This window comes from Xenopus tropicalis, chromosome 9, assembly GCF_000004195.4.
Source record: "Xenopus tropicalis strain Nigerian chromosome 9, UCB_Xtro_10.0, whole genome shotgun sequence".
NCBI lineage: Eukaryota > Metazoa > Chordata > Amphibia > Anura > Pipidae > Xenopus > Xenopus tropicalis.
This window is the reverse complement of record NC_030685.2, coordinates 87,414,138-87,439,801: the sequence shown is the minus strand read 5'-3', so window position 1 is coordinate 87,439,801 and position 25,664 is coordinate 87,414,138. Positions and strand designations below refer to the sequence as shown.

The following is a 25,664-nucleotide window of genomic DNA, read 5'->3' as shown; positions in this document are numbered from 1 at the left end:
GTCTAGTAGCCAACTGAGCCAGTCTGGGTCTAGCAGCCAACTGAAGCCAGTGAGAGTCTAGTAGTTAACTGAGCCAGTCTGGGTCTAGTAGCCAACTGAAGCCAGTCTGGGTCTAGTAGCCAACTGAAGCCAGTGAGAGTCTAGTAGTTAACTGAGCCAGTCTGGGTCTAGTAGCCAACTGAAGCCAGTGAGAGTCTAGCAGTTAACTGAGCCAGTCTGGGTCTAGTAGCCAACTGAAGCCAGTCTGGGTCTAGCAGCCAACTGAAGCCAGTGAGAGTCTAATAGTTAACTGAGCCAGTCTGGGTCTAGTAGCCAACTGAAGGGCCAGTGAGAGTCTAGTAGTTAACTGAGCCAGTCTGGGTCTAGTAGCCAACTGAAGCCAGTGAGAGTCTAGTAGTTAACTGAGCCAGTCTGGGTCTAGTAGTCAACTAAAGCCAGTCTGGGTCTAGTAGCCAACTGAAGCCAGTGAGAGTCTAGTAGTTAACTGAGCCAGTCTGGGTCTAGTAGTCAACTAAAGCCAGTTTGGGTCTAGTAGCCAACTGAAGCCAGTCTGGGTCTAGTAGCCAACTGAAGCCAGTGAGAGTCTAGTAGTTAACTGAGCCAGTCTGGGTCTAGTAGCCAACTGAAGCCAGTGAGAGTCTAGTAGTTAACTGAGCCAGTCTGGGTCTAGTAGCCAACTGAAGCCAGTGAGAGTCTAGTAGTTAACTGAGCCAGTCTGGGTCTAGTAGTCAACTAAAGCCAGTCTGGGTCTAGTAGACAACTGAAGCCAGTGAGAGTCTAGTAGTTAACTGAAGCCAGTTTGGGTCTAGTAGCCAACTGAAGCCAGTCTGGGTCTAGTAGACAACTGAAGCCAGTGAGAGTCTAGTAGTTAACTGAGCCAGTCTGGGTCTAGTAGCCAACGTAAACCAGTGAGAGTCTAGTAGTTAACATAAGCTAGACTGAGCCTAGTAGACAACTGAAGCCAATGAGACGTTAGTCAGAGTCTAGTAGACAGCTGGAACCAGTCTGAGCCTAGTAGCCAACTGAAACCAGTGAGAGTCTTTTTTTTCCTCTCTGCGGCAATTAGAGAGGCTTCAGATGGGGTTTTTGCCTTCCTCTGGATCAACTAGTAGTTAGGCAGGTTATATAAAGGCATTATGGTTGAACGTGACGGGCGTATGTCTTTTTTCAACCTAACTTACTATGTAAATATGTTACAATAAAGCTGTGTCCGACCTCCCCCCATTTACAGGAAACTATGGTCTCGTTAAATCTCTGCTATAATTATGCTTAAGCCTTGATACATCTCGCCCACCTCCTCACAGTTTCCGTATTTTCTTCCAGGGGAACGTGACCTTTTCTTGCTCGGAACCCCACGTTATACCCGTGACGTTCACCAACTCCAGCACCAGTTACCTACTGCTCCCCGGAACCCCACAAATGGACGGCTTTTCCGTGAGCTTTGAGTTCCGCACGTGGAACGGAAATGGCCTTCTACTGACCACGCAGTTTTCTGGAGGTTCCGGAGTTCTGCTGCTCCAGTTGGTTTCAGGGAAATTACTGCTTGAGATCCAGGAAGGAGAACATATCCTTACATTAAGCTCAGGTAGGTGAGATGAATTCCATCAGCAATGGATGACGAGGGTCCATCTTGGGGCTCATCAATGGCTTTATTGTAGGTGTTGTAGATAGTGATGAGCGAATCTGTCCCGCTTTGCTTTGCCGAAAATTTTTTTTGTATGCGCAACATTTTCGCCGCTTCACGAATATTTTGACAGATTCGCGAAAAGGCGAAAATGTTGCGAGTAAAAAAAATTGTCGCCCGCGACTATTCTTTTGACGCGTGACTATTTATTTTGACACCGTGACTAATTTTTTGGACGCGCGACTATTTATTTTGACGCCACAACTATTTATTTCGACGCCGCGAAAAGGCGAAAATGTTGCAAGTAAAAAAAATTGTCGCCTGCGACTATTCTTTGATTCCCGCGACTATTCTTTGATTCCCGCGACTATTTTTTTTTGACGCGTGACTATTTATTTTGATGCCACGACTATTCTTTGATTCCCGCGACTATTCTTTTGACGCGCGACTATTCTTTTGACGCGCGACTATTCTTTGATTCCCGCAACTATTCTTTGATTCCCGCGATTATTCTTTGATGCGCGACTATTCTTTGATTCCCACGACTATTCTTTGACGCCCGTGACTATTTTTTTGATGCGTGACTATTTATTTTGACACCACAACTATTTTTTTGACATGCAACTTTTTATTTTGACGCCCGCAACTTTTTATTTTGACGCCATGACCATTCTTTGACACCCGTGACTATTCTTTGACGCCTGCGACTATTTATTTTGACGCGCAACCATTCTTTTGACACCTGCGACAATTTTTGGGCGTGCTGCTAACTTTTCCGCAGCGTATTTTGTGTAACAAAACAATCCGCCAATGACGAAATGCGGAAATTCGCCATGAATCCATGCCTGGCGCAACATTTCGCCCATCACTAGTTGTAGGACATTCCGAGATATTCCCTTTGGGATGCAATGTTTGTATAACTGCATTTAATGTCAAATAGGTAAATGAATAGGGATCCTGCCATGATTTTTATGGGGTACTTTTTATTTCTTAACTACACTGTTCCCTCCGCCATATAAACAAAAAAATGGCCAAATCCTTATTGACTAAAACTGATTTCTATAGGGTTTTTTCCTTACTGTAATTCCTTTCTGGCGCTGCTGGTACCCAAGTAACGGATTCCTTGACAGCCCCATAATGGAAAGCTTTTAACTCAAAGCAATAGATATGTCTGAGATACATCATGGGAAAATAACTTTTTCGGCGGCCGGTTTCTGTGTTGAGGGCGACTTAACCAGCTTAGGTATCTGCTGATTGTTTTCTGGAGGAAACACAATATCTGATTTGGGAAAGGAACCGGCGGAGGATAAATCTAAAGTCCTGAAGGATGAATGGGGCCAGGAATGCACTTCTGTGAGAGCAAAATCAACTTCATTAAATAGAATACTCGGAAATGTAGTTCTACAAAAGGGAAATAAATCTTATGGATGTTCCCTGTGTAGGACATTGATAAAAATAGCACAACAAGCTTAACTGACCCTTGATTCATGTTTACTTTCATCTGACACTCCATCTGGGCTACGAAAACTCATTTTGTGATATTGACATTATAAAGAACGTTATTTCAGAATTTCACAATAGAAAGGGCGGTAATTTTTTGGGTTTTTTTAGAAACCCCAAAGGCCAGTTCATTGTATCTCTCTTTTATTGTACAGTAATTACTGTGCCAGAAACACTGTATCTTTGGGCTATTGCTGATTTTGTACACTGCAAGGTCATGGTTGTCATTGTCGCCGCCCTATGTGGGCTACTATTGTGACTAACTGCTCTGAAATGGCTTTCCACTGGCAACAGTCACCGGAAAATGCCCTTTGCATCACTTTGTATCCCTAAGTCGCACAAAGTTGCAGAGATCTATTGCGAGTGACTGAACAGCTCCGTGGGTTCTTATCCACATGGGTTCAATTGCCATTTTTTCTTACTACAAACGCGCTAAAGTCAATGGGTGTCGTTTTGTGGTGACTTTTTTGCCTCAGAGACATTTTTCTTGGTCTAGGGAACTTTTTCGTCTTTGCGACTTTTTTGTTAATGGGTGTTTTTTCTCGCTCCAAAAGCATTAAAGTCATTGGGTATTTTTTTAGTGGTAATTTTTCTTGGTGACTTTTTTTGCCTTGGCAACTTTTTTATCTTGATTATTTTTTTCTTTCATGGCAAATGTTTGCCGCAGTTCCACCAAAAAAGAATCCACGCCTGGCTTGCCCATTGGAGTATTAGGAACAACTAACACAAGAATAAAGGAACATTCCAACTTTATTAGGAACAGAACCTCAATTTTGGTTGATACGACTCAATATTGCCCCTATTATTTCCAGTTATATTATTGGCCGTTGGCTAAATGAGCAACCAAGGCTCCTCCTATAGGCAAGACTTTCAGTTCTTTGTTTTCAAATGTGGTTGATTCCCACAACCGGTTATTTCCAAAGATGTTTATTCCAACTGTATTTTTTTCCCAGGTAGCGGTTTAAATGATGGACTTTGGCACGCAGTCACCATCAACGCGAGGCGGCATCGCTTGACTCTGACATTGGATAATGCGGGGTCTTCTCCGGACCACTTGGCTGTCTCGGCGGCGGTGTTCTCTGGAAGCAGATACTACTTCGGAGGTAGGAATACAATTAACAAATGTCAAAGGTTTCCCCATGGTTTGACGTATTTACGGGTATAATTAAACATGAAATTGGGCGGCTCCGTTCCGTACTTTTTGTTTGTTCCGTGACCTGTTATTAGAACTGCTTTCTGCTAACCTATTGTTTCTCCTACTCCCATGTAACTGGAGGAGTCCCAAGCCAGACTTGGATTTCTTACTATTGATTACTATTCTTATATACACCACTAGGTGGATATGGGAGCAATGCAGATGTCAGGGAGCTGTAATCCCTTGACCTATTTATGGGTACAATTAAATGTGAAATTGGGCGGTTCCGTTCCGTACTTTGTGTTCGTTCCGTGACCTGGATTTACAAAGTGATCTATTTTAAAATGCACCATCAAAAAAAAAAAAGGTTACCAATCATATTGCCATTTATATTTTATTACCTCCTCGAACCCGAAGGTCCGGGATTTGAAAATGACAATGTTATTAGAACTGCTTTCAGCTAACCTATTGTTTCTCCTACTCCCATGTAACTGGAGGAGTCCCAAGCCGGACTTGGATTTCTTACTATTCTTATATCTACCACTAGGCGGATATGGGAGCAATGCAGATGTCAGGGAGCTGTAATCCCTTGACCTATTTACGGGTATAATTAAACGTGAAATTATGCAGGGTTCCGTTCCGTACTTTGTGTTCGTTCCGTGACCTGGATTTACAAAGTGATCTATTTTAAAATGCACCATCAAAAAAAAAAAACAGGTTACCAATCATATTGCCATTTATATTTTATTACCTCCTCGATCCCGAAGGCCCGGCATTTGAAAATGACAATGTTTTTAAAACTGCTTTCAGCTAACCTATTGTTTCTCCTACTCCCATGTAACTGGAGGAGTCCCAAGCCGGACTTGGATTTCTTACTATTCTTATATCTACCACTAGGCGGATATGGGAGCAATGCAGATGTCAGGGAGCTGTAATCCCTTGATCTATTTACGGGTATAATTAAACGTGAAATTGGGCAGGGTTCCGTTCCGTACTTTGTGTTCGTTCCGTGACCTGGATTTACAAAGTGATCTATTTTAAAATGCACCATCAAAAAAAAAAAAAACAGGTTACCAATCATATTGCCATTTATATTTTATTACCTCCTCGATCCCGAAGGCCCGGCATTTGAAAATGACAATGTTATTAGAACTGCTTTCAGCTAACCTATTGTTTCTCCTACTCCCATGTAACTGGAGGAGTCCCAAGCCGGACTTGGATTTCTTACTATTCTTATATCTACCACTAGGTGGATATGGGAGCAATGCAGATGTCAGGGAGCTGTAATCCCTTGACTTATTTATGGGTATAATTAAACGTGAAATTGGGCGGTTCCGTTCCGTACTTTGTGTTCATTCCGTGACCTGGATTTACAAAGTGATCTATTTTAAAATGCACCATCAAAAAAAAAAAACAGGTTACCAATCATATTGCCATTTATATTTTATTACCTCCTCGATCCCGAAGGCCCGGGATTTGAAAATGACAATGTTATTACCATGGGAAATAAAGTAATTGAAGTGCCTTTGCCATATTCCGTAAATGTTTGTGGATGTCCTATAAGTGAACCCTGCGCGGGTCGGCGGATATGGGGCAGCGGAGGGATCGGATGCATTAAGAGTCTGGATAATGGGGAGAGACGTCATGTTGGGAGTCTCGGGGGCCCTTGATATAAAGTGTTTTGTTTGTCTGGAAACCTCAATCCAAAAGCTGATATTTTTTTGCCTTGGGTGTCAATTTATATTGATAAAGGGACTATTAAAGGAGCCCTTCAATCAAGAGTACTTTTCTATGTTCTCAATTGGCTTATCAGTGCTCGGGGACGGTGTATGAGTGGAGACTCTGAGCTAATTAATAACGCTCTCGGCCGTAGAGCAATCAAACCAACAGCTTATTAAGCCTCTCTCCGGAACACTATTACTGCTCTATGGAAAGAACAAGGGGCTCATCTCCCACGCTCCCAACTGGTTCTACTCGCTCTTCTCTGATGTCGGAGCCTGAATGTACAAAGACTTCTGCTCATGATTCTGTCGTTGATTCTCCGTCTCGTTCCTGGGACGCCATTTACAGCCCAAATAAGCAGCTCCGGCTTTGAACTCCAGCAAAAATAAACGCCTTTAGGAACCGGAGCCGACGCGTTCATTATGTTCAAGAGATTACGGACCCTTGGTCCAAGTTGCACAACTTTAATTGCTGCTCATAAAGAAATCCAGCCTCACGCTGAGCCCATTCTAATAAACTTTTACACAAAAATGAGGAAAATGAGGAGAGCAATAATCTCTGATGGCCGAACAACTTAATGTCACTGTAAAATAATTCCAGCTAAGATATAATTACCCCTTATTGGGGGCAGAACAGCCCTATTGGGTTTATTTAATGGTTAAATGATTCCCTTTTCTCTGTAATAATAAAACAGTACCTGTACTTGATCCCAACTAAGATATAATTACCCCTTATTGGGGCAGAACAGCCCTATTGGGTTTATTTAATGGTTAAATGATTCCCTTTTCTCTGTAATAATAAAACAGTACCTGTACTTGATCCCAACTAAGATATAATTACCCCTTATTGGGGGCAGAACAGCCCTATTGGGTTTATTTCTTGGTTAAATGATTCCCTTTTCTCTGTAATAATAAAACAGTACCTGTACTTGATCCCAACTAAGATATAATTACCCCTTATTGGGGCAGAACAGCCCTATTGGGTTTATTTCATGGTTAAATGATTCCCTTTTCTCTGTAATAATAAAACAGTACCTGTACTTGATCCCAACTAAGATATAATTACCCCTTATTGGGGCAGAACAGCCCTATTGGGTTTATTTAATGGTTAAATGATTCCCTTTTCTCTGTAATAATAAAACAGTACCTGTACTTGATCCCAACTATGATATGTAGTGATGAGCGAATCTGTTCCGTTTCGCTTCGCCGAAAAATTCGCGAATCTTTGAAAAGATCCGCGAAACGGCGAAAAATTCGCGAAACGGCGAAAATGTCGTGCGACAAAAAAAATTGTCGCCCGCGGCTATTATTTTGTCGCGCGGCTATTGTTTCGTGTCCCGCGGCTATTGTTTTGTCGCGCGGCTCTTGTTTCGTCGCGCGGCTCTTGTTTCGTCGCCCGCGGTTATTGTTTTGTCGCGCGGCTCTTGTTTCGTCGTGCGCGGCTCTTGTTTCGTCGCCCGCGGCTCTTGTTTCGTCGCGTGGCTCTTGTTTCGTTGCCCGCGGCTATTGTTTTGTCGCGCGGCTATTATTTCGTTGCCCGTGGCTCTTGTTTCGTCGTCCGCGGCTCTTGTTTCGTCGCGCGGCTCTTGTTTCGTCGCCCGCGGCTCTTGTTTTGTCGTGCGGCTATTATTTCGTCGCCCGCAGCTATTATTTTGTCGCACGGCTATTGTTTCGTCGCGCGCGGCTATTGTTTCGTCGCGCGCGGCTCTTGTTTCGTTGGCCGCGGCTATTATTTTGTCGCCCGCGACTATTCTTTTTTGATGCCGGCGACAATTTTTGGACGTGTGGCGAATTTTTCCGCGGCGACATTTTTCATCCGTTTCGCGAAACAATCCGCCAATGGCGAAACGCGGAAATTCGCCGCGAATCCATGCCTGGCGAAACTTTTCGCCCATCACTAATGATATGTGGTAGCACAATGTCCTGTAACCCATAGCAACCTAGTATGGTGGACAAGATGGACCAAACTATGTGATTCATGAACTCAACTACAGAAGAGGATTGTGGGTAATAAAGGGCACTAAATCCCTGCAGTATTCATGTTTGGGGGCAGAGGTTCTGCATCGCTTGTCTGGTTACTAATCTCAGGAATTCTCCAGTGGGAAACCCATGATTCATTAATATGTTTGTAGCGGCTTGTGATGAACAGCTTTGACCTGCTTTCTAAAAATATCTATAGCCTTGCGCGGATATTCTAAGGCCACGCCCCTTTTGAATGTGAAATTGGACCTTTGCGTTAAGTTTAAATAGATTTTCAAGGATCATGAGTTACCCTATAGGATATGGAGTTGCCCAGGTAACTGGAGCATCTAAGAAGACCACCCCATTTATACCATTGGAATGTATAATGTGTTACTATATGGGGCCGATTTTTCTCAATTGGATTTTTAGCAGTAAAAGTCACCAAAAAAAGTTGCAATTTTATTTTATATTTACTCTGGGGCCCATTCACTAAAGATGAATTTTTTGGGGCAATAGGGAAAAAATTCGGAGTAACCACGATCATTTCCGATCAATCAATTTCATGAAAATGCTTTTATCGGTCGCACAAAAAGTCACAACATTTTTTGGAAGCCTCCCATAGGGCTCAATGGCACTCAAGGGATCCAACCTGGCACAAAAAATAGTCACGATACCGAAAGTTGAATGAATTCCGAAATGGTCCGAAAAGTACGACTTTTTCGTGGAAGTTAACGAAAACCACGAAAACGTCTTGGAATTTTAACGAAATTACCGTGGACATTACGAAATGTTCTATAACTTAGAAAAAATACGAATTTATCTCAAAAATACTTCATTGGGGTTTAGTAAATGGGGCTCTATATTTCTAAACGGCCAAAAATCCGAACCCAACAACTCACCATCTAAATCTTGCCGAGTTCATGTAGAAGCCAACGGCAGATGTCCCTTCACTTTCCTGGAAGACCTTCTTTTGTCTCGAGAGTTTTCAGAATTGTCTTATTCCCCTTATTATTTCTTCTGTAAACTTTCTCCATTGGTCAAATAATCAGTTCCTATGGTTTGTGTGTGTCACAAACTGGGGATCCCAAAGGGATATAAGGAGTTGGGAAGCCATTGGCAAGACTAGGGCTCTGGGACCTGGGCAGGAACACTGGAGCAGGGTTGGAGCATCTGCCCCCTGTGGGGGAGCACAGTTTTATATTTCTTAGTGTTCCAGCCCTTGCACCCCCAACATTATACAGTAAGGACAAACCATTCATGGTTTACTATTGGCCTCCAGTCAACACCTCTTTCATTAACCTCTTCACTTACACATATTCAGGACTTCTCTATACCTGCCCCACCCCTCTTGTATTTCCCATACTCGTTCCATCAAATATTCATCCAAATTTCCATCCATCAAACAATTATTATGGGGTTGGGGTATTTCCCCCTCACTATTCTATAAGTCACTGTGACCCTCAAAGTACAATCCATAATGAGTAAATGGCGTAAAATTTGCGAAATGCATTAGCATCACAATTTTTTTTTGTCGCCTGCGTCTTTTTTTTTGTTGTCCCTGTTTTTTATGTGACAGCGCCATTTTTTGAGCAACGCGCCCAATTTGACTCAACCATGCCCAATTTGATGCGACCGTGCCCAATTTTGATGCGACTGTGCCCGATATTGATGCTACCGTGTCCAATTTGATGAGACAGTGCCCAATTTGATGTGACCATGCCCAATTTGATGCAACCGTGCCCCATTTTGACGTGACCATGCCCAATTTAATGCAACCGTGCCCCATTTTGATGTGACCATGCCCAATTTGATGCAACCGTGCCCAATTTTGACGGGACCGTGCCCAATTTGATGCAACAGTGCCCAATTTTGACGGGACCGTGCCCAATTTGATGCAACTGTGCCCAATTTTGACGTGACCATGCCCAAATTGATGCGACTGTGCCCAATTTTGATGCAACCATGCCCAATTTTGACAGGACCATGCCCAATTTGATGCGACTGTGCCCAATTTTGATGCAACCATGCCCAATTTTGACGTGACCGTGCCCAATTTGATGCAACCGTGCCCAATTTTGATGTGACCGTGCCCAATTTGATGCGACTGTGCCCAATTTTGATGCAACCATGCCCAATTTTGACCGTGCCCAATTTGATGCAACAGTGCCCAGTTTTGACAGGACCATGCCCAATTTGATGCGACTGTGCCCAATTTTGATGCGACTGTGCCCAATTTTGATGCAACCATGCCCAATTTTGACGTGACCGTGCCCAATTTGATGCAACTGTGCCCAATTTTGATGTGACCGTGCCCAATTTGATGCGACTGTGCCCAATTTTGATGCAACCATGCCCAATTTTGACGTGACCGTGACCAATTTGATGCAACCGTGCCCAATTTTGATGTGACCGTGCCCAATTTGATGCAACCGTGCCCAATTTTGACGTGACCATGCCCAATTTGATGCAACCGTGCCCAATTTTGATGCAACCATACCCAATTTTGACGTGACCGTGCCCAATTTGATGCGACTGTGCCCAATTTTGATGCAACCATGCCAAATTTTGACGGGACCGTGCCCAATTTGATGCAACCGTGCCCAATTTTGACGTGACCATGCCCAATTTGATGCGACTGTGCCCAATTTTGATGCAACCATGCCCAATTTTGACGTGACCGTGCCCAATTTGATGCAACCATGCCCAATTTTGACGTGACCGTGCCCAATTTGATGCGACTGTGCCCAATTTTGATGCAACCATGCCCAATTTTGACGGGACCGTGCCCAATTTGATGCAACCGTGCCCAATTTTGACGTGACCATGCCCAATTTGATGCAACCGTGCCCAATTTTGACGTGACCATGCCCAATTTGATGCAACCGTGCCCAATTTTGATGCAACCATGCCCAATTTTGACGTGACCGTGCCCAATTTGATGCGACTGTGCCCAATTTTGATGCAACCATGCCCAATTTTGACGTGACCGTGCCCAATTTGATGCAACCGTGCCCAATTTTGACGTGACCATGCCCAATTTGATGCGACTGTGCCCATTTTTGATGCAACCATGCCCAATTTTGACATGACCGTGACCAATTTGATGCAACCGTGCCCAATTTTGATGTGGCCATGCCCAATTTCCATTTGAATGTGGCTCCCAGGTATAAAATGTTGGGGATCCTTGTTTTCCATTATATTTCTAATTATCTTCAGATTAACATCTATTATTCTTTCTTGACTCGACATTGTCATTTTACAAAATGAAATCCAAATCTAGACACTACGGCATTAGCTTCACTGCGTCCGCGTTGGATCACAATGCGGCTTTAATTCCAAGGAGAACGTAATTCAGGTTCAGTTATTACAAATTTACAACACAAGCACCCGACACGCTGAGTTATTGCACCTCCCTGGGAATAAATCACGGAGAAATTCTTGTCTTGTAAATACGTTTTTCAGTTTTAATTCTCTTCCCGATAAACTATTCTTTGGGAGAAATAAGTTAAGCAAAAAAAAAAAAAGCAAATCACACAGACACGAGAAGTGATAATACTTGTTATTGCAACTTTTATTTATGATCTCAATTCTGGCTCATCTATGAAACTTTAACTGCAACGATACAAATAGATACAGAAATGGAATCTGGTTCCTGCCTTGACTTCCACTAGGAAAAGCATTAGCCAACTGGGCCGGGTGTATAACACAATAGCTTTAAACTACTACTATATTTTTATATTTCCCATTGGAGATATCCTTCTCTTTAGACCTTCTGTTATATTCTAGCTGTTATTGGCTATGGCCAACAGATAGCTAGAATCTCAGCCATAAAGCAGGGCAGGACTGCTGCTGACAATGGGGGGGGATCAGATAGGATCTGTGCCACTGTGACAGAATGCTCTGTTATACAGATAGCTAGAATCTCAGCCATAAAGCAGGGCAGGACTGCTGCTTACAATGGGGGGGTCAGATAGGATCTGTGCCACTGTGACAGAATGCTCTGTTATACAGATAGCTAGAATCTCAGCCATAAAGCAGGGCAGGACTGCTGCTTACAATGGGGGGATCAGATAGGATCTGTGCCACTGTGACAGAATGCTCTGTTATACAGATAGCTAGAATCTCAGCCATAAAGCAGGGCAGGACTGCTGCTTACAATGGGGGGATCAGATAGGATCTGTGCCACTGTGACAGAATGTTCTGTTATACAGATAGCTAGAATCTCAGCCATAAAGCAGGGCAGGACTGCTGCTTACAATGGGGGGATCAGATAGGGTCTGTGCCACTGTGACAGAATGCTCTGTTATACAGATAGCTAGAATCTCAGCCATAAAGCAGGGCAGGACTGCTGCTTACAATGGGGGGGTCAGATAGGATCTGTGCCACTGTGACAGAATGCTCTGTTATACAGATAGCTAGAATCTCAGCCATAAAGCAGGGCAGGACTGCTGCTGACAATGGGGGGGATCAGATAGGATCTGTGCCACTGTGACAGAATGCTCTGTTATACAGATAGCTAGAATCTCAGCCATAAAGCAGGGCAGGACTGCTGCTTACAATGGGGGGATCAGATAAGATCTGTGCCACTGTGACAGAATGCTCTGTTATACAGATAGCTAGAATCTCAGCCATGAAGCAGGGCAGGACTGCTGCTTACAATGGGGGGGATCAGATAAGATCTGTGCCACTGTGACAGAATGCTCTGTTATACAGATAGCTAGAATCTCAGCCATAAAGCAGGGCAGGACTGCTGCTTACAATGGGGGGATCAGATAGGATCTGTGCCACTGTGACAGAATGCTCTGTTATACAGATAGCTAGAATCTCAGCCATAAAGCAGGGCAGGACTGCTGCTTACAATGGGGGGATCAGATAGGATCTGTGCCACTGTGACAGAATGCTCTGTTATACAGATAGCTAGAATCTCAGCCATAAAGCAGGGCAGGACTGCTGCTTACAATGGGGGGGGATCAGATAGGATCTGTGCCACTGTGACAGAATGCTCTGTTATACAGATAGCTAGAATCTCAGCCATAAAGCAGGGCAGGACTGCTGCTTACAATGGGGGGATCAGATAGGATCTGTGCCACTGTGACAGAATGCTCTGTTATACAGATAGCTAGAATCTCAGCCATAAAGCAGGGCAGGACTGCTGCTTACAATTGGGGGATCAGATAGGATCTATAGTACATATGCAGCTATAAAGTTATATTTTCATGTATAGAGATAACAGGATGGCTGTGGGACTTTAAGTGGCCATTTTAGCTCTGTACAAACACTGGGTTCATCTCTAATGGAAAGTGAGTATTAGGTTTAGCGATTAATTAGAAGACATCCTGCTGGGCAGAAAATTAAAGGTTCTGAACCTGTAGCCCCCGTGTCTGTGAGAAATACTGTTTGATTTTAGTTAATCACTTAAAGTTCAAGTGTCGGCCTTGATGAAACCATCCGTCTTTAAACCCAGGCAGATTGTCAGGATTTCAGAATTGATTTCTTTGTAAAATGGTAAGTGCGGGTCAATAGTATCTTGTTAGTAGGAGCCACGTCCCACTCTCAGAAGGAGATCCGAGCATCGTTATCATCCGGGGTCCCTGGGAACATTCTGCTCATTTATATCCATCTCCCCCGTCACTGTGTTTAACCTGGATACAGTCACATTATACAAGATGTTTCCCACCCCAATGTGTAAAGTAACCTTCACCCCAAACATGGAAAGCTTTATTTAGTATTAAATACTCTCAAGTATTCAAGGGATCCTTGGAGATAAGAAAAATATTCTGTTATGATTATGTACTAATGTTTTAAAGAACATTTGGGGCACATATACTAAGCAATGAAAAAGTCGAGTATCCCCTCATTGTTCTCTGTTTCACCCAGTTTCAAGGAGAAGTTAATCCCCTCATTGTTCTCTGTTTCACCCAGTTTCAAGGAGAAGTTAATCCCCTCATTGTTCTCTGTTTCACCCAGTTTCAAGGAGAAGTTAATCCCCTCATTGTTCTCTGTTTCACCCAGTTTCAAGGAGAAGTTAACCCCCTCATTGTTCTCTGTTTCACCCAGTTTCAAGGAGAAGTTAATCCCCTCATTGTTCTCTGTTTCACCCAGTTTCAAGGAGAAGTTAATCCCCTCATTGTTCTCTGTTTCACACAGTTTCAAGGAGAAGTTAATCCCCTCCTTGTTCTCTGTTTCACCCAGTTTCAAGGAGAAGTTAATCCCCTCATTGTTCTCTGTTTCACCCAGTTTCAAGGAGAAGTTAATCCCCTCATTGTTCTCTGTTTCACCCAGTTTCAAGGAGAAGTTAATCCCCTCGTTGTCCTCTGTTTCACCCAGTTTCAAGGAGAAGTTAACCCCCTCGTTGTCCTCTGTTTCACCCAGTTTCAAGGAGAAGTTAACCCCCTCATTGTCCTCTGTTTCACCCAGTTTCAAGGAGAAGTTAATCCCCTCATTGTTCTCTGTTTCACCCAGTTTCAGAGAGAAGTTTATCCCCTCATTGTTCTCTGTTTCACTCAGTTTCAAGGAGAAGTTAAGCCCCTAATTGTTCTCTATTTCACCCAGTTTCAAGGAGAAGTTAAGCCCCTAATTGTTCTCTATTTCACCCAGTTTCAAGGAGAAGTTAATCCCCTCATTGTTCTCTGTTTCACCCAGTTTCAAGGAGAAGTTAATCCCCTCGTTGTCCTCTGTTTCACCCAGTTTCAAGGAGAAGTTAACCCCCTCATTGTCCTCTGTTTCACCCAGTTTCAAGGAGAAGTTAATCCCCTCATTGTTCTCTGTTTCACCCAGTTTCAAGGAGAAGTTAATCCCCTCGTTGTCCTCTGTTTCACCCAGTTTCAAGGAGAAGTTAACCCCCTCATTGTCCTCTGTTTCACCCAGTTTCAAGGAGAAGTTAACCCCCTCGTTGTCCTCTGTTTCACCCAGTTTCAAGGAGAAGTTAACCCCCTCATTGTCCTCTGTTTCACCCAGTTTCAAGGAGAAGTTAATCCCCTCGTTGTCCTCTGTCTCACCCAGTTTCAAGGAGAAGTTAACCCCCTCATTGTCCTCTGTTTCACCCAGTTTCAAGGAGAAGTTAATCCCCTCGTTGTCCTCTGTTTCACCCAGTTTCAAGGAGAAGTTAACCCCCTCTTTGTTCTCTGTTTCACCCAGTTTCAAGGAGAAGGGTAGCCCTTTGGCATTATCATTTTTTCTCCAAACCCCCCAGAACAGAGGTTTTTAGACCTCTTGGCTTAGGTCCCCTCCACTTTGTTGTCAAAGCAAAAGTTCACTCCTCAGTGACTCCTCAGACCCTCATGATGTTCTCCAACAAGAGCGCAGACAATCTTCCCATCTATCCTCGGTGCAATTCGGAGCTGATTTTATTTCGGCATTTAGAGCAGATTTTATTTTTACTTTAAAGGTGACTTTTTTTTTCCTCCCCAAGCCGCGCTCTGCCTGTCCTCAGATAAATGAAATAAACTCATGAATAAATGAAAATGAAATCACTCTGTGACCTGAGATGATCATTCCGGCACGGAGAGAAACCTTAAGAGGATGTTGAGCCGCTCTCAGGATGGCGGGCAGGTTTCTGCCTTCATAACGTGAGATTTTATGACAAAGCTGATGTAATAAGTGAGACATCAGGAATATTGGGACCACGGGGTCAGGCAGCAGAACGTCTATATAGAAATAAATGCATTATCTATAATGGGACACAATGGCATCTTTCTTTTTCCTTTTCTCCGAGCAGGCTGCCCGGATCATCTGACGGATTCGCACTGTATCCATCCCGTTCCTTCTTTCCAAGGCTGCATGAGGCTCCTCTTCATCGATAATCAGCCCAAAGATCTCATATCGGTCCAGCGAGGCCTAATTGGCAATTACAGCGAGGTGCAGATTGATACGTGTGGGATCAGAGACAGGTAAGTTGACCTCTGAATTCTAATTTCTAATCGATGAGAAGACAAGATTGAAACACTTGAACGTATTATGGAACTAAGAGATTATTTATTGTTTATTATCCGTCCCTTCTATGTACATATATATCATTTGAAGGTATCATCAAGGGGCAATTTGAATTCAACTTTTTGCTGCTTTTTGAAAAAATGGCACCAAAAAGTTGAATATATTTTTATTGAAGCTTATGAACTTAAACTGGAAAAAATGAAATGAAAAAATACTGAAACCTGTCCAAGTTTCAGAAGAAGTCAACGGGAGGTGGATTTTCACCATGCATTAGCCTTCCCATCATGTGATCAAAGTTGACCAATGACTATTGCAATATGCCAATCGCCCTACCAGAATCCTTATTGAGGGCCATTTGGCCACAAGTAATTGTTTGTAGATCCTAAAGACCTCACACTGCTTATTCAATCTGAGATGCAATTCAATTCAGAAAAACTTATCTCATGGTTTATCATGTGAAAACCTAAAGTCTACAGGAAAAAAAACTGGAAATTAATTAGGAGAAATGTTTTTTTCTCCTCGAATTGAATCTCGTCTGTAAGTTTTTACACGATAAACCATGAGATAACTTTTCATCACTGAGTTAAATCTGGTCCACAGGACATTGATCACTGAATAGTTGATGTATCTTGGAGACATGAGGTCCACCAACGCATTGAGTAGTCTAACCCACATATAGGCCATATAGTATCCCCCATTGACAAATAAGAACAGATTAATCTGTGTTGCATGTGTAGTGACCTTGTACCTCCATACTATATACACCACTAGATAATACCAAAGGTGACCAAATCTAGTTTGTACTTATGACCTATATGAGAACATACCACACTGTGGAGGACCAAGACTAGTATAGTAGTATAACTCCATCAGTATTGTAAATATGCTACCAGTCAAGGGCCTACATAGGGGCATATTTATTATAGTGTGTAAACCAACATCACTGGTAGTGTTGCCTATAGCAACCAATAAGCAATTAGATTTAAATGGTCACCCACAATTTAAGGTGGCCATACACGGGCAGATTTCAGCTACCGATTGGGGTGCCTAAGACCAACTTGGCAGCTTATCTTCCCATGTATGGGGCCCTCCAACAGACCTCCTCAAACAATATCTTGGCAAAAATTGGGCATATGTTGATTGGACAGGCTTGATTTTTCATCAGATCACGGGCCACACTGGCTTCTTGATGCGGTCCTCGCTCTGAATTTTCCTATCCCCGTCATGGGGTCAAAGGATCACATTTGCACGATATTGCCTACCCATGGTGGGCATATTGGGAGAAAGATTTGCTCATTTGGTGACCTCGCCAAACTAAGGTGACCTGATATTCATAGGGGGCAGGGGGACCAATGGTGGCGTGCAAAGCTCTGTGGCAAATTTTTTAGACGATGATCACTTTAGGTGGACACCCCCCCCCCAATAAACTACTCCCAATTTTACCGATACACCCTCGGTAGGGAAACCCAACCACTCATGACTTTGTGCCCAAATGTAGCCAATAAGAAGGCACATTATTTGACAGACTTTTTGCTCAATGAGCTTTGGTTTGCCATGGGGATCTGCCTGGCAGTATTCAGGGACTTTCAACCTTTCTCACAGGGACAGTCCACAAGTTCAATTTACAACAGGAAGTCCTGAAACGGGACCTGTCCCCGTGGGACGGGGACGGATGGTAAGCCTACGCGAAATAAGCAAATCTTGTTACAGTTTGTATGGCCACATTTAGAAAACAAAACCACAGATCTGATTGGTTGCTATGGGCAACATCACTGGTGATTTTGGCTTACATACTATGATAAATATGCCCCTAAATATAGAGTTTCTATAGGCTGCTTTCTTTGGTCATAGCCCACCTCCCAGTTACATCAAGGACTAAGCTAGGTAGGACTTTTTCTATTATTGTATTATTTTCAAAGTGTTTTTAGAGAAACTGTAGGATGGGGTTAAAACTAAGGCAACAGTGGTTGACAATAATGAATCCAACTTTTGTCCTGGTTGCTATAGAGCTAGTTAGCTACCTAGCGAGCGCACTTATATTTAATTCAGGTGATTTATTCTTTCTTCTCTCACTCCCCCAGTGCCCGCCGGACATTCTCTGTATCTAGTTAGCACTCCGGGCATTTGTAGAGAATTTCTGTCAACATTAAAAATACAAAGAGGCCGCTCTGTAGGTTCTGTTAGACTGTCGACGGAATCTCGAGACAAACGGATACAAAAAATCTATGTTCCGAGCGTAATGAATAACGAGAAGGTGATATTGTCATGTATATTAGGGGACTCCTCTGCTTGGAGATCTGAAACCACAGGCTGTGAATGAGCGTAAAGAGACTGCAATTATGTCTGTGTCTGGGCCGATTGTGAGAGAGCGATGAATGGGACTTAATGAGAGCGCCCGCGAGTGAAGCGTTCCCTCTGAATAAACACCTGATTGGAGGCCTCTCTCCGCTAAACCGAAAATGAGATACCAACTTTTTATTTAATCTTCTGACAATAAAATCTCTCAGCGGGGACCCGCCATGGTCTCCTTTGATATCTCGCATTATCCCTTTTCATTTCTGCACCTGGGCTTTCATTTTCCAAAGGAAATCGGCGCGATATGTATGTAGATTAGCCTGCGGCACGAACGGGAGGCAGAGAGGTGCTGGGAGCTGAGATTATTTCTACATTATTTTTGGATCTGTGTGACAGATATAACATTCTGATATATAGATAAACAGAAACATGTACCTCTGTGACTTCTAATATCCTTATCATTTACAGTAGGGGGTACATTATCCCTTATAATACATGAGTGATACTCAGAGTTCCCTGTATAACTCAGCCTGCAGCCTTGTGCCTTTATATGGGCACAGAACCCCTCAGTGACTGCTAATATCCTTATCATTTACAGTAGGGGGTACATTATCCCTTATAATACATGAGTGATACTCAGAGTTCCCTGTATAACTCAGCCTGCAGCCTTGTGCCTTTATATGGGGGGCACAGAACCCCTCAGTGACTGCTAATATCCTTATCATTTACAGTAGGGGGTACATTATCCCTTATAATACATGAGTGATACTCAGAGTTCCCTGTATAACTCAGCCTGCAGCCTTGTGCCTTTATATGGGGCACAGAACCCCTCAGTGACTGCTAATATCCTTATCATTTACAGTAGGGGGTACATTATCCCTTATAATACATGAGTGATACTCAGAGTTCCCTGTATAACTCAGCCTGCAGCCTTGTGCCTTTATATGGGGGGCACAGAACCCCTCAGTGACTGCTAATATCCTTATCATTTACAGTAGGGGGTACATTATCCCTTATAATACATGAGTGATACTCAGAGTTCCCTGTATAACTCAGCCTGCAGCCTTGTGCCTTTATATGGGGGGCACAGAACCCCTCAGTGACTGCTAATATCCTTATCATTTACAGTAGGGGGTACATTATCCCTTATAATACATGAGTGATACTCAGAGTTCCCTGTATAACTCAGCCTGCAGCCTTGTGCCTTTATATGGGGGGCACAGAACCCCTCAGTGACTGCTAATATCCTTATCATTTACAGTAGGGGGTATAAATGATATTATGTAATATTATATTGGATTTTTGATTCTTTTAGGTAGAAAAACAAGTGAATGTAGGAATAACAGAATGATAGGGATTAGGCGGGGCCGGGCGTGCCCTACACGTTATTCTCCCAGCAGGTTGAGGGAAGCTAAATGGGAAGCCGTGATTAGCGAGGAACATTACGCCCGTGAGCGACTGCGAGAGTCTAGAAAATCACATATAGATTTTCTACTCTATTTCCCGCAATCAGTCCTGCGACATAAAATATCATTATTAATCATTAGGCAGAAACCAACCCGGCAAATGTTGATCCCCAGGACATGATGGAAGCTCAGCGTTTGGGCTCAGTAAGTGACGTATAGAGCGGAACCTCTGGGCCCGGCGCTCACGGTGCCTTAATAGCAGCGAATTGAACTCACAATACTGGGTATAAACAGCGAATGTGCTTTGGAGACGGGTCGGGGCAATTGGTCGTGAAACCCCGGGGCTTTACCGTAAACTTATATAGCATTTTCAATGCTTGGAAAAAATTAGGGGGGCACTGCTATTGTCTAGGGCAGCCGTCGGGGGGTACAGGCAATACATCAGTAGGGGCCCCAGTCATTATTGGGATCAATGATTTAGTGCTGTATATTATAACGTAGGGACCCTAGGGGAAACCCTCACCTGCCAAACAAACACTTCGCTCATCACTAATAGAAAACCCTTGCTAGACATTTAATTGCCCCAATCCTGGGGAGGTGACGTTTGTCAAACTCTTTTTTGGGTCGTTGGGAGGAAAAGACTGGATTTGCCCTTTTATCTTAGAATCAAAAAGCCATTTGTTGAATCTGATAGGACTAAAGGAGGCCATACACAGGCAGATTTCAGCTGCTGATTTGGGTCCTTCAGACTGATTGGGCAGCTTATCTGCCCCTGTATGGGCACCCCCAACAGGCCTACCTGACTATAATCTGGTCTCAGGTTGGCCAGATCTCGATCAAGCAGTTTTCATTGGGGGTATATGGGCTGTCGGACCAAGGACTGCATCAATGAGCCAATGTGGTCCTTGGTCCGACAGCCTATATACCCCTTTTTTAATTAGATCGTTTGGCCCTGTGCACCCAATGGTGACCAAGCAGGGAGGGGGAAGGAATGTGGTGGGAGGAAGATGAGTGCAAGGGGTTCTGAAGGCTGGGGATTTGCCTCGGTACCAGAAGCTTTTGGCCAACCCTACATGAATACAGCACTGCTGGACACAAGCAACACTGTATTCATGGGGGGCTCACAGGTTGTGGAGCACTGAGGAGACCTCCTACAATTTCTGAAGCAGAAGGGCAGGGTGCAAGATTGCACCGATTTCTTGCATCTTGCCCCGCACATAGTAAATGACCCTTTATATCAGATTGATAGTTACATGAATCCTAATGGGGAAGGCAATTGCTTTGGCCCCTGTATCTGGGGTGCATGGCTGCCTTGGGGCTGTATCTGGGGTGCATGGCTGCCTTGGGGCTATATCTGGGGTGCATGGCTGCCTTGGGGCTATATCTGGGGTGCATGGCTGCCTTGGGGCTATATCTGGGGTGCATGGCTGCCTTGGGGCTATATCTGGGGTGCATGGCTGCCTTGGGGCTATATCTGGGGTGCATGGCTGCCTTGGGGCTGTATCTGGGGTGCATGGCTGCCTTGGGGTGCATGGCTGCCTTGGGGCTGTATCTGGGGTGCATGGCTGCCTTGGGGTGCATGGCTGCCTTGGGGCTGTATCTGGGGTGCACGGCTGCCTTGGGGCTGTATCTGGGGTGCATGGCTGCCTTGGGGCTGTATCTGGGGGCATGCTGCCTTGGGCTATTGGGGGCTGCCTTGGGGCTGTATCTGGGGTGCATGGCTGCCTGGGGCTGTATCTGGGGTGCATGGCTGCCTTGGGGCTGTATCTGGGGTGCATGGCTGCCTTGGGGCTATATCTGGGGTGCATGGCTGCCTTGGGGCTGTATCTGGGGTGCATGGCTGCCTTGGGGCTGTATCTGGGGTGCATGGCTGCCTTGGGGCTGTATCTGGGGTGCATGGCTGCCTTGGGGCTGTATCTGGGGTGCATGGCTGCCTTGGGGCTGTATCTGGGGTGCATGGCTGCCTTGGGGCTGTATCTGGGGTGCATGGCTGCCTTGGGGCTGTATCTGGGGTGCATGGCTGCCTTGGGGCTGTATCTGGGGTGCATGGCTGCCTTGGGGCTGTATCTGGGGTGCATGGCTGCCTTGGGGCTGTATCTGGGGTGCATGGCTGCCTTGGGGCTGTATCTGGGGTGCATGGCTGCCTTGGGGCTGTTCTGGGGTGCATGGCTGCCTTGGGGCTGTATCTGGGGTGCATGGCTGCCTTGGGGCTGTATCTGGGTGCATGGCTGCCTTGGGGCTGTATCTGGGGTGCATGGCTGCCTTGGGGCTGTATCTGGGGTGCATGGCTGCCTTGGGGCTATATCTGGGGTGCATGGCTGCCTTGGGGCTGTATCTGGGGTGCATGGCTGCCTTGGGGCTGTATCTGGGGTGCATGGCTGCCTTGGGGCTATATCTGGGGTGCATGGCTGCCTTGGGGCTGTATCTGGGGTGCATGGCTGCCTTGGGGCTGTATCTGGGGTGCATGGCTGCCTTGGGGCTGTATCTGGGGTGCATGGCTGCCTTGGGGTGCATGGCTGCCTTGGGGCTATATCTGGGGTGCATGGCTGCCTTGGGGCTGTATCTGGGGTGCATGGCTGCCTTGGGGCTATATCTGGGGTGCATGGCTGCCTTGGGGCTGTATCTGGGGTGCATGGCTGCCTTGGGGCTGTATCTGGGGTGCATGGCTGCCTTGGGGCTGTATCTGGGGTGCATGGCTGCCTTGGGGCTGTATCTGGGGTGCATGGCTGCCTTGGGGCTGTATCTGGGGTGCATGGCTGCCTTGGGGCTATATCTGGGGTGCATGGCTGCCTTGGGGCTATATCTGGGGTGCATGGCTGCCTTGGGGCTGTATCTGGGGTGCATGGCTGCCTTGGGGCTGTATCTGGGGTACATGGCTGCCTTGGGGTATTAACGTTTAGGCAGAAAAGGCTCCCACTGTGCAGGTCTCTACCCGACGGGGTCCCTAGAATGTAGAACCACGAGGGGAAGAAACAAACTAACGAGAGGCTTATTTAGGAATTATCCAGCTCGATACATTAGAGAAGTCGAATTCATCGCTCGTTTAGCCAAACCCACATACATTTTCGTTTCTCAGATTTCTATCCATTTATCTGGAACGCTTTCATTTACTCAGCAGTCGCCAGGAACAGGATTGAGGGCCCTAAACGCATTCTGCGCCGTATAAATATCTCTTTGATGCCGTCTCGTTGCCCGTAGCCCAAAGCTCCCTGCGAATATCGCTGTGATGTTGATAAATAGAGAGTAACGAGCTCTGCTGGACCCGAGCGCAGATTTTCGGGGGATTTCAGCAGAAACACAATGGTTTCTGGCCTGCGGGGGGGGGGGGATCTGACGGCAATTCAGCGAGATGGAATGTTCTGATCCCCCCGGCGGGAGCGGATATTTAATAGAAATAGGACGCGGGTAGGTGCGGATTAGACGTAATTACGGCCGGAGTTTGTTCGCTTTGAAGAGATTTGAATCCCTGTTTGGGAGCAAATAAAACAGCGAGCGCTGAATGTTCCAATAACGAAGCGCCGAGAGCGCTGGCGGCCAATAAAAGGGCTCATACTGGGGGGCTACAACTTCAATTCGGCCCAATTCTTCTCTTAAAGTGACAGTTGCTTTATATCATGGTTAAGGTTAAAGGGGAAATTTGGTGCAAAAAACAATATTGTGCCAATGAATTGTAGTTTTTCCGGCTGATTAATTGAAAATTTCTCCCAAAACCCCACTAGCCCCGCCCATCTGTTCCACTTCCTGCTGACTCCTGTCCCAGGCTGTGGGGGGGGGGGGGGGGGCGGCAACACTGTAGGATAGGAACCAATCACTGATGACCATGACCTGATAGGGAACTGAAGCCTGTCTTGTGTGACTGCAGGGCTGTGATTGGCTATCCCCCTCCTATGGGGACCATTAGGACACGCCCACCCCTCATTGGAAACCCAGACAGGGACCTGAGAGGATCTATAGGGAGCCCCAATAAAGGGGCCATTGTTACAGATTAATGTTTAGCCCAAAGGGAAACCAGTACCGTATATTATTCATAATTGCCTACGGGATTAGGGGCGGGACGGATGGAACAGATGGGCGGGACAAACAGGTTTTTGGTAGAAATAAATCAAAGCCCATTCCTTCTATATTTAGATGAGTACAATTCAATTGTTTTCACACAATATGTCACACAATACTGGGGGGGACAGTCAAGAACAAGATGGCGGAGCGACAATAACTGCCTGGGGTTCATTTCTGCCCCTGCCACAAAGGCAGGAGCACTAAGGGGTTAAAAAGCCCCTCTGCCTCTCATGAATACAGTTCTGCTGAATGTGGGCAGCCCTGTATTCACTATAGGTCACATGATTATTTATTATTTACACCATTGCATTAATATAGTGGGCAAACACCGGAGCAGACGAACGCCCGCAGACGCTCGTAACAAAGCGAAGCGTCCCTAATTAATATGTATGTATTCAGCGCCGGCCTTTGTTATGCAAATTGGCACAAGAGCCTCTTCCAGTTCTCCGGTATCCACTGCAGTCGGCGTTTTTTCCGCCGGCTCAAAAGACAATATATATATATATTTGTAACCGAGTCTCTTTTGTGCGAGCGTCTGGCGTTGGGGTTTGTAATCTACTGTATCTGCTTCATCAATTTCAAGAGCAGCAGCCATTTGAGATTATTGATTCGCTCAGATCCGTTGAGTCACTCGGCAGCTAATTAACTGTCAGCTCGGCTTGGAAGTCGTTTTTATGTTCAGATACAAAGAGACACTCCAAAAGCACAAACTAAGAGCTGTCTCTCTCCCCCTCTCCCATAGGTGCCTGCCAAACTACTGCCAACATGGAGGGGAATGTTCCCAGAGCTGGAACGCATTCTACTGTGACTGCGGCGCTACAGGATACGGGGAGGCGACCTGCCATAGCTGTAAGTAGGCACCAACTCCATCTTTGGTCACAGTGTTAAAGGGAAAACGTGTTTGTTACAAACCCATCAGCAGAACAATGGGAAGGGAGCAAGATAGCAGCTCCCAGTAGGTATCAGAATAGCACTCAATAGTAAGAAATCCAAGTCCGGCTTGGGACTCCTCCAGTTACATGGGAGTAGGAGAAACAATAGGTTAGCTGAAAGCAGTTCTAATGTGTAGCGCTGGCTGAAAGCTCAGACTCAGGCACACTTTACTGCTGCGCTGCAAGTTGGAGTGATATCCCCCCCCCTCACCCCCAGCAGCCAATCAGCAGAACAATGGGAAGGGAGCAAGATAGCAGCTCCCAGTAGGTATCAGAATAGCACTCAATAGTAAGAAATCCAAGTCCGGCTTGGGACTCCTCCAGTTACATGGGAGTAGGAGAAACAATAGGTTAGCTGAAAGCAGTTCTAATGTGTAGCGCTGGCTCCTTCTGAAAGCTCAGACTCAGTCACACTTTACTGCTGCGCTGCAAGTTGGAGTGATATCCCCCCCTCACCCCCAGCAGCCGATCAGCAGAACAATGGGAAGGGAGCAAGATAATGAGTTACAGTTCGTTACAATGAGTTATAATGGGTTACAATGGATTAAAATGAGTTCCAATGGGTTACAATGAGTTACCATGAGTTACAATGAGTTACCATGAGTTACAATGAGTTATAATTGGTTACAATGAGTTACAATGGGTTACAATGAGTTACAATGGGTTACAATGAGTTATAATGGGTTACAATGAGTTATAATGGGTTACAATGGATTACAGTGAGTTACAATGGGTTACAATGAGTTGTAATTGGTTACAATGAGTTGCAATTGGTTACAATGAGTTGCAATTGGTTACAATGAGTTGCAATTGGTTACAATGAGTTATAATTGGTTACAATTAGTTATAATGGGTTACAATGGATTACTGTGAGTTACAATGGGTTAAAATGAGTTATAATTGGTTACAATGAGTTTTAATGGGTTACAATGGATTGCAGTGAGTTATAATGGGTTACAATGAGTTATAATTGGTTACAATGAGTTGCAATTGGTTACAATGTGTTATAATTGGTTACAATGAGTTATAATGGGTTACAATGGATTACAATTAGTTGCAGTGGGTTACAGTGAGTTACAATGAGTTACAATTGGCTACAAT

At 45.0% G+C, this 25,664-nt stretch overlaps 1 protein-coding gene across 1 annotated transcript in view; it reads left to right on the top strand.

The window, feature by feature from the left end:
* cntnap5 (contactin associated protein family member 5) overlaps positions 1-25,664 on the top strand; it is a 294,459-nt gene that overhangs the window by 151,964 nt on the left and 116,831 nt on the right. The window contains exons 8-11 of the mRNA XM_031893445.1: positions 1,324-1,585; positions 4,078-4,227; positions 15,660-15,831; positions 24,374-24,480. Coding sequence (XP_031749305.1) covers positions 1,324-1,585; positions 4,078-4,227; positions 15,660-15,831; positions 24,374-24,480 — 691 coding nt within the window. The remainder of the gene's footprint in view (positions 1-1,323; positions 1,586-4,077; positions 4,228-15,659; positions 15,832-24,373; positions 24,481-25,664) is intronic.